Here is a 10,358-nt window from a genome sequence, read left to right as displayed (position 1 = left end):
TATGACAGATTTTGAAAACTAATAATCTTACTTTTGAAATCAAAAGGTTAACGAATTAAACGAGAAACTTTGAGATCGTCTATTCACCTACAATTTTGTTTGCGTTTATTACAAACATCTTTATCTTGTTAGATATGTACTTTTAAATGGAATCAGTGTAAATGACTTTAGTATTATCACGGAAAAGCAAGAAGAACAGCAACGATAAGTACAATGCTATAATTAACGAGATCTCATTGGAAAGATTCAATTAGTAATAGACGGTTTCAATTATGATATATTAGATTGCTGGATTGCAGTGGTTGCGAGCAAATTTAAGATATGTAATACATAATTCTATAAATTTGAATATTAATTAAGTGGATAAACTGCATAGAAATGGAAATCTCTCCATCAAAAAATAGCAATTCTATAAATATAAGCAATTTCGATAGACATACCTTGCAAATACGATTGCCATTGATTTCATAGTAAAATCTTGCAGTGAAATCTTATTTACTGACCATTATAATCAGTCAGATATAAGACGGAAAAGCGAAATATAAGTGTTTGCTGAAGATAAGTGAAACGCTCACCGGTCACAGTGAAATTCTGTATTACTGTCATTTTAATCAGTAAAATTTTCATCGATTTTGCCTAAGAGAATACATATATGATATTTGCAGTTAAGAAGTTAAGATTTTGCTTTGTTTATTTTAAGCCCTGTATCCTGTATGTATATTTCGATCTACTTATAATATTTGGAATTATGCAATGTATTTACAACATATATGTTTATTTCACACGTCTGATTCATAGAAAATTACATCTCGAGTAATTTTCTGGAAAGCGACAGTTCTCGTCACGAGTTGCCAAGTGTAAATCCTTCGTAGCACTTCCGGTCGCGTTACATATCGCATCGGTCGGAGATCCGTCGACGTGTGCGTAATTACATAAACCAGATGGTTCGCGATAGCGTTTCGCTCACGCCAAAACGATCGACTTAAGATAGAGTAAGCGTGCACTGCAATTCCGTGCGAGGTAAATGCGCCCACGTCGTCGCACCAAAGAAGGCCACAACCGAAGCGTGGATTTGTCCCGTCTGTGCGAGAAATGTTAGAACTGTTGTTCGACTAGACGTTCGCGTATAACCCCTCGGGGGTTACTGCAAAACTACCACGTCTACCACACGAAGTATCGGACATCGGACTGGCACAGCGCGTTCCGCCGAATAAAACAATGAAGCATAGATAGATACCGCTTGTGCAATGTAGCATTTCCATCACTAATCGTAATTTTACGTGGGTTGACGTGTCGCTTTTGTTGTAAAAGTGCAAAATCTGCGATAAGATAACAGCGATTTTGCAAACGCAATTTTTCATGGAAATGTATTCCGATATTTGATATTTTTTTCTATATCTGATACAAAATCGAACAGGAAAAAGTATGAATGCGTGTGCAAACATATTAGGTTTATAAATGTCATGGTATTATTCTTGTACCCTCGTATTCTTGGAGCTTCGTCAATGAAGTCTTTTTCTTACCTTTTATTAGAAATTATTTTATACACTTATTCGATATCCATATGAATACTTTCTAAATTGATAAATATATTCATATTTGATATTTCATCTCAATATCGACATCAACTTGCAATCCTTCGTGCACGTGGATTGCAGACACGCGATAGTAATCGGTAGTTCTCAAACCACAAAAACAAATTTGATCGCATCGTTGCCGAGTCTACATACATATATCGGCGCGTATTAAACCGTTACACAACGATCTCATTTCTGTAAGCAGACGTTAGACGTTAGACGTTCTAAAACGCGGTTTATCGTTCTCTTAGAAGGCATACTCTCGCCCGAACGCACGCTATAATATTTCGTGCGCAATTACGATTCAGACGTCAGCGACAAAACTCGCAGCGCGCTCGCTCGTTCGCGCGCTCGCTCGTTCGCTCGCTCCTATGATCGTGAGATACGTTTATTCCATATTTGGCTGATGCCGTAATGCAAGCGTATCGTAAATCGTAAACGCGATATGCGCGCGTCTCTTTACCGCTGTTAACGGACGAAGTGAATTTATAATTTTATTGTACACCGTCCCCTCTCCCATGGCACTTCCGCGTTTTTATCGTTGTGCAATCAACGATCCGCCGCCGCACTTGTTCCCGTGCCGAATGACATTCTTCCGCTCTTAAGAAACATAAAAGAATATTTTTGACTCACAATCAGCGTATAGATGTTAAGATTATCCGAACTTGTGTTTCAGTAAGAGAAATTTGCACACACATATCGCACGTCGTGTATATTCGTATGTGATTATTATTTTTAGAATGCAAATTCTCATAAATAACTTGTTTTATATAAAAATCGACGCCAGTCAATTTAATTAAATCGTGTATATGCGCATGCTTAAATGTGCAGAAGCGAGTCGATGGTCCATGATCGGACCGTGCGTGCAGCTGTGCACGCGTGCAACTACGGGGAGATCATGTGAGACCTGTTGGCCCCGCCCTTTGCCGACCAGATGTCATTACTCATTACGCACGCTGCGTCGCTACGCTATTCCTTCATCTCGATTAAAAGACCACGAAAAATCGCTTGCGTCCGGCAACTTCAGCTCAATTCTCTCTTTCTTCTCTTATCGTCTATATCCTGTCTTCTCCACCTAGCAGATGCAATAGAATGATAAAACGAGCGTTTGTTAGAAGAGCGGATTCTCCACAGTCGTTCTTGAAACTTGAATGTAATTTCCGACGATGGAGCAAGTTTTAAACTCTCTGTAGCAGGTTTTAAACTCGTAGAGGATTTCGAGAGAAAATTATGGAAATAGCAGACGCTCTTCAGTCGAAAGCGAATTCTTACTTAGAAAGGACTGTATGCTTAACTGAAGTATGATAATTCTTCAACGGATAATCGATAGGATTCCGATCTTTGACATCGTGATTTCACAATTGCTCTTAACTGTAATTTAGGAGAAACGTAATTAAAATGATATGGTCTTATAATAATTTGCAAAGTTATTATACATAATAAATGCTCTTTTATCTGTAATAACTATTACTAAACTGTAATAACTGTAATATACATGCTTTCTATACAAGTCCAAAATCTTAATGGTAATGGCGGTGATATTTTATTTCACAATTTTAAATATGTAGTCGTAGCTAATGAAAGAATTAAAAACGTTTATCACGTCGTGACACATTTCCATAGAGATAAAGAAACATTTTTCTATGGGAAATATGATGTTTTCGCGGTGAAATCTACGAAAATTTACAGTTTATACGGGCTGATCACTGAACATCACGTATAATTAAATAACAACACGCGAGCGGTGATAATTCATATTATTTACCACCGTCCTCCTTTCACCATCCCTCATCGTTTCTCGTGCTAAGGTACGTCAACACAGCCAGATTATTCGCGTATAAATGCAGCAGGTTTACGAGTCACACCTGTTGCTCGCTCCAATATACCGGTGCTCCTTTCGCATTCTTCTTCTTTTCGCCGCGCTAGAACGCTTTTTCCTCTCGAGTCATGCGCCCGCAAAAAGGTCACGATTGAAGTGACCGCTGGCTGCAGACGGAATCGCGAATCCTCTTTGCACGACGCATCGCAAGGAAAATGCGTATACTTACGTCGCGAACAACGTGTCTGAAGTGGCATATCGGTTTAGAACCTAGTGCGTGGGCGAAGAGACCGTTTCACCCGTTCATTCGAAGATTTGACACGCTTAAGAGAATCGGGAGAAAGCGACGAAAACATATTTGTGAGGGCTTGACATAAAAAAGGCTATCTTAAGTGTCGAAAAGAAAATTTTCACTAAAGATTGCTCTTTTCTTATAAATATTATGTGTAAAACAAAAATTGTTTTTCTATAGAAATAATTAATCATTCCTGCACAATATTCTCTTTTATTTGTTTATATATAATATATTAATGATATTTATTTTTATCTATTTATATGATATTTGTGATAATTTATTACTTATTTTTTTGTACTCGCGCGATATGAAACAGTTTGCATCTATATGTTTGTCACAGATACAAAAATCACGACCCATTCCGAGCGGCTTGCGCGAAAGCACGTGCCCATGTAGCAACGCAATATAGGATATAGTTCCATGTATTATGACTGCATTTGCGACATGGAAAGCCCTCCGCATAATGCGGAGGATCAAGGTACGTAACGATCGCGTGGTAGTGGAGATGGGTCTGGCCGGGTAATATCGCGTGCACGCGTACATTGCATTTCAGTCGCATTATATAGATTTTCTACCGGAGCGCAAACGGAAACGCGTATCCTCTTTCTTCCGTGGAGGACGGCGAACGGGGATAATAATCTTGGATCCTCTTGTACGCAGTCTGTTAATCCGTGAGCGGTGACGCTCGGTCTACGAGATTGTCTCAGAAAAGTAGTTTCCGTGTCTTTTCGTCATGTCTTTATGTTTTTAAAATATACGTTTTATGTATCGTCATTTTTTTTCGACAGATGTATACTTCCCGGTTTAAATCCAATATATTATCTTATTAACATAACAAGAGAGTAGAATAAAAGAATTCGGCTTGTGAAATAAACGGATGATGCAATATCTAATCGTGTCACTTTGGAGATTGAGCCAATGGATGACTCGATTCATACCATAATAAAACGACGAATAAAAATAATACTCATTATGAAAGATTGAAACGTGGACGAAGACGCATATATTACTTTTTATAACGATAATTCGGGATGACAAAATATTATGCGTTTGTTAATTAAAAATAAACAGCATTTATTTTAGAATTAATAAATAGAAATTACGGATCAAATAAAAATATTCTTTTAGTTAACTTTAGTTTTTGTCTCAGTTTTAAATTTTTAATTTTAGCTGTGGATAAAATAGCGTCCACAATAATAGTTTTCTTCTTCTTGGAATTTTATTGAAATTCTCTATATCTCTTTCTTCATCATTAACAAATATATAATGCTATTCATAATTAGAAAAAACTTAAAATTTATACTAGGTTAAAATTTTTGCGTTGCTTTTTTCTGCAAAAGAAACAGTCAAAGATAATTATAATTATTACATCGCAGTGACAAAGTTACCGGAATCGTACACGTTTCCTTTAACGTGGGTAGAAATAAATAAAGTAGGTAATAAGCTAATCAGATTTCTCGTAAAAAAATTAAGTTCGATCGACGCCAAGACAAGAATAAACGAATAAAAATAAAACAAGGATTTAAAAATTATACATACCTGTCACGAGGCCGATGATTTATAAATAGCGCGTATATAGCGGTATCTCACCACACTCGCATTAACATTCTTTTGTATCTCCCCACAATGCAACGTAATTGTAAATGTCTCGCGCTTCGAATCTCCATTCGACGCCCACGTCCCATACCACGATAATGGGTTAAGTCATAGGCCTTGTGTTCCCTGGAATACCTAATCCTGTAAATCACACGTCGAATTTATTCGATGCTTGCGCAAACCTAATCGGTCATTTTGCATCGCTCGAGGGATTGTAAATTATGCAAGTGTGCCGCAGATTGAACTAATACCGACGCCTAGTCGAAGTACTTGGACTTGAATACACACATGTATATATATATATATATATCGGAGAAGTATAATTTTCGTTTTTTAGATAATTACGCACTAACAGAATAATTTGACGCGCAAGTCTAAATATTTAAGATCAGAACATATATTTACATTTATAGAAGAAAATCTCCTTTAGATTTGTGATAAAATTAGAAATAAAATTTTATATATTTATATATAAAATTTAACAAGTCGTAATTATTGCAATTCTCTGAGCTTATGATTGAGAACTGTGATAATTTGACGAGAAAAAGTATTTGAAAGTAAATATAAAAGATTAAATATAAAATTAATGAATGAATAGCAGTTTATATAATATTACATTTGTCAAGGAAAGATCCAAGTCTATAATATATTTTTATTAATAATTCTTAAATAATATACAATCGCTAAGAACAATTTTGGAAGGATATTATGAAAAGCATACATATATATATATATATATAAAGCATACATATATACATATATATATATATGTCGATTTGCGAACATTAAAACTATCGCCGCGTTTGGCGTTCTCGCGAATACTTAATGTTTTATGTGCAGACTTAGAGAGAAATGGCGATTTGCGTGGGATTGGAATGCCCGTGTAGCTCGATCGCGTTTTATGCTAAAATGCGAGTACGTACGTGTTGTGACTCCTTCAAAATGTCGATCTTCTGAGAATAATTTACGCGAATCACGATTCTACATACTCTTCTGACTCATGGCTTTCTTGATATCTCGATCTAAAAAAAAGAATTTAATCGCCACGTCGAAATTACATATAATCGTGATACAGCCCGCACCACTTGCTATTTGGCACGAGTGTACGTGTAGAACGACGATTATCTTGCAGGATAATTAAATGGACTGCGTCTCGTCGGTTAAAGTCGCTAAAAAATCTCAAACAAGTTGTCAAGCGCCATTAATACGAAGGATAAACCGGTGCAACCACGATCTATTTAAAGAAATTATGACTGCGCTATTGCGTCGCATAAAGGCGTAGTAGAATCCTCGACGAGAAATTTCTCTTAAAGAATTTTAAATTACGAAAAATAGATGAACAACATCATGCCATTTTTTTAATACATGATGTTACTGTTTCATATTAGATACAATGGAATATTTATAATACGAATTGAAATAAAAGTGGACATATTTTGCATTTATAATGAACTTAACTTTAATTGTTAGTTACAAATTTTGTTGCGGATACTTTTTAAATACAAATCAATGATCTAACGATCAATGCGTGGAAAAAGTTGCAATTCTCACGCACTTGTGCATGACCAATATTATATGCTTTAATTTGCCGTGACATCTCGTTGCATGTTTTTATCGAACGCGTAGGCAATACATGCATGCATTTTTTTCAAGATCACATTTAAACTTATATGAAAAGATTATGGATGAATATTATATGAGATATAAAAATATATTTAAAATATAAAATGTTATATATAAAATAGTATAAATATTTTAAAAAGATAATAAACGTGTATACAAGAATATATTTTTATGTATTATATTATTATGGTAAGTATTATAAATTAGTTTATAACAAAATTTAACTTGACATGGCCAAAACTAATTTCCGTAAAATAAATGTTGTTTTTTTTTATAGATGTATATAAATATATAATTTACTTTTTTAAGACAAATGTTTAAAATTCAACGTAATAAAATTACAAAATAGATACTAATTCTATATATAAAAATTATTTTCTGAAAAACACATATCGTGTTTCTTATATTATAACATATTTTTATTTCTTAATGTATTAACGCGCGATGTTCTTGGCGAGCACTCACACGTTCGTAGAGTGCAAGGACCGTCCGAACGCGTTGCAGCCGCTCAGTTACTAGCCAGGGACACTCCGATCTAATGCAAATGCACTCTCGACATCCGACAGGTCTCTGCTAGGCGTGTAGGCGAGAAAGACGTCCATCTTTTTTTACAGGACCACTCTGAGTTGCTAAGAGTAGCGTCGATATCCTCCCGCTACAGACGTCGCCTGTTCTTTCTTACCCCCGTTCAATAGAATTATGAAAGATCGAAGGCATAATTTAATCATAATTTTGGTTTACGAATACCAGATTATTTATCTGATATGTTCAATAAAGTCTTTATCAATAATTATTAATTTACTCCTTGGCTTAAAAGTCACATTGTATTTTATGTAAGAGAGAGAGAGAAAAAAAAGAGAAAGAGAGAAATAGAAATGATAGAATACGATATCATCTCTATTATTTCTTACATACATAAAAATATTTTCGGATAGAACTGAAGTAGATTGCTAATATCAAATTATAATTTATATATTATTTGATTAGATAATGTGTTCGATAAATTATATAAAAAATAAAAATAAATATACATTCAGAAGTTATATACATTGTTTTCAGTTTCATTTTTTATTAGAATTTTCCAAGATATTTAAAGATTGCTCGTCCTCGCTACCTGAAAGTTCGAATAGCCGATTACAGCCGAAGTTGTAACATCTCTTTTTTGATCATAATATGCCTTCTCGCATTTAGCGAGATAATCGAGTGACTTGAGTTCTTCCGTTTGTGCGACTATTAATGCTCCGGACGATGATTGGAACTTTTCTCAGTAGAATTCTAACATTTTCTCCTCACCGAAATTTTTAAAATTGTCGACAGTCTGACTGATATGATCATGATGCTCGAGCTGCTTCCAAATGGTCGCTTTTACTGTAGCCATATCTTACCAGAATTGGCGACAAAAGTAGCGAGAGAAAATGTATATACAATAAGCAAGTACGTGCGGATGAATTTTTGTTCTGCGATATTTTTTTATTGTTTATTTATTTGAAATTTGTTTTTTGTTTTATATAATTTTATTGTTTTATTTTAGTTATATATATTAATTTTTATAAGCCTGTTGAATTTGGGCAATTTTTTAATTTTCGCTCCAATGCTCCAAACTTCAACTACAAACATATATAGGCTTTCCTCGCAAATGAAAGGCAACTTTCTCAAGACGTATGTATACGTCTCTCGCAACTGAAGGGTTAATATACAAGGTCGGTACACACATTCGAACGTTTCGAATCAGTCAACATTTTTACAACAAATACTTTGTCAAGATATTATCCATCATAATATTGAGACACTTAACCGTGCACGCTTCGCGCGAAAGGAAGCATGATATTGCACGCGCTGAATAGCGAAATATACAATATTTTATATATATATATATAATAAATTAAAGAATGTGTGTTTTCTCGTCGGCTACATATTCTCAGTCACCGTTTGGTCCGTTACATAACTTACGTACAAATTCGTCGTATGTAAAATTACAATATATGTATATTATATAAAGATTCCTGCGATACGCGCATTGCAGCGGCTGCAGTAAATGGAAACATTGGCGAAGCAAGCACAGGGCAGTTTGAATTTCATATCTTTCAATGCTAATTGCGCAGGGTAAAGGTAAAGAAATTTGATCGGCTTTGTATCGGCTTGCCTCGCCAACGTTTCGTGTGAAGTATCAATTTCAAATCTTGGCAAGGTGACACGCGGCGTAACGAGGATGTCGTCGACGTCGTCGTTCACTGTTACACCGGTGGCGGTCCATTCGGATAGGAGGCTATCGGCGTGAAGCTTCTCGCGAGATTGTTAGAGAGCATACAACTGTAGTCTTCCTCTGCAGACGGCACCAGCGATGCGACGCCAAGCAGTATCAGCATCAGCGCTTGGATTGGGAGAGAAACTCGTAGAACTCGTCCTAAGAAACGATAACCACGTGTCACTACCGTCCGGTCTCTTTCGTCACCACTGCAACAGATAGTAATGGAATATTAAATGAGATTGTCTCGTCGATCGTGGCGCGAGAGCCAACATTTTCTTACAAACGACAGAACTTTAAATAAAGTTCTATCATGAAGAAGCTAATGGACAGATATCGTCACGAAAAAGGGAAAAAGAAAACAACATACTCTGTGCCGTTGGCGTGAGGCTGAGCAGTCCCAGAGGCAGCTTCGTCGAGTAGCTACAGTTTAACAAAACAGAAAACACAAACAATAAGATACTGTGCAAGTGATTACTACGAATAACTTTATGGAACGCGTGGAAGTGCCATCGCGATGATTTTTTATCATCGGATGACGCCTCTTGCTCTGAAATTAGTTCGTGATTTTACTAATTTGTGCAATAATATCTACGATAAACGCTATACATCAATATAGAAATAAAAGCAAAGATCGCTTTCTCATCAAATAATGTATAAAAGAGACACTTTATCGTGGAATCTATAAAATACAAATATCCCCAGTCAGCATTTAAAGCAGATCTAAAGATTTTTATTAGATTATTTGAAGATAAAGTTTTTAATATATCATCAAAACGTTATGGCTACAGTGACATTTAAAAGAATCTTTTATCTATAATTCGAAAGTTGACTGAATTATAGTGATTAAAAAATTTGCGTATTTAGAAATAGACATGGAAAAATTTCATTTTTCTCTGATTTTCTAAAGAATCGATTTTTAATACAGTAGTAACGAGTTACTCTGTGTATCATATATACTATATTCTCTTTTTATGGAAAAAAAGTACTAGTATCTTTAACATAGATTTATATTTTGTAATTTTTATTCAAATTATTTCAGGTATGTGCATGTGCGCCGCCATATCTGTTTCAGTTTTCAGTTCGCGCCCCGCGTCGACACGGCTGCGGTCCGCACTCCGCGCCAGGTGGCGCCAGGCCGGCATTACTGAATTCGTGTTGCGGTCGAGCCGAGATCGCTCCGCGTTTTTTACCCGCGTTTTT

General features: G+C 35.5%; 1 protein-coding gene and 1 long non-coding RNA gene across 13 annotated transcripts in view; both read right to left on the bottom strand.

Annotated features, from left to right (window-relative positions):
* Positions 1-4,886: 4,886 nt before the first annotated feature.
* LOC112453340 lies at positions 4,887-6,995 on the bottom strand. The gene is made up of 3 exons (XR_003040597.1): positions 6,211-6,995; positions 5,231-5,428; positions 4,887-5,022 (listed from the first exon to the last, which is right to left on the bottom strand). It is a non-coding gene; the product is annotated as an uncharacterized LOC112453340 (long non-coding RNA).
* Positions 6,996-8,468: 1,473 nt separating this feature from the next.
* The window catches only part of LOC112453316 (nesprin-1), a 98,027-nt gene continuing 96,137 nt past the window's right edge, over positions 8,469-10,358 (bottom strand). For 9 of the 12 annotated variants that reach the window (XM_025013998.1, XM_025013999.1, XM_025013995.1 and 6 more), the window contains 2 exons: positions 9,526-9,578; positions 9,145-9,364 (listed from right to left, as the gene is read on the bottom strand). In XM_025013998.1, coding sequence (XP_024869766.1) covers positions 9,145-9,364; positions 9,526-9,578 — 273 coding nt within the window. Of the gene's footprint in view, positions 9,365-9,525; positions 9,579-10,358 lie in introns of all 12 variants that reach the window. The other 3 variants (XM_025013991.1, XM_025014006.1, XM_025014005.1) reach the window with 1 other exon arrangement.

The sequence above is a fragment of the Temnothorax curvispinosus genome, unplaced genomic scaffold, assembly GCF_003070985.1.
Source record: "Temnothorax curvispinosus isolate PA1 unplaced genomic scaffold, ASM307098v1 QBEX01004246.1, whole genome shotgun sequence".
NCBI lineage: Eukaryota > Metazoa > Arthropoda > Insecta > Hymenoptera > Formicidae > Temnothorax > Temnothorax curvispinosus.
This window is presented reverse-complemented; position numbering and strand designations above follow the sequence as displayed.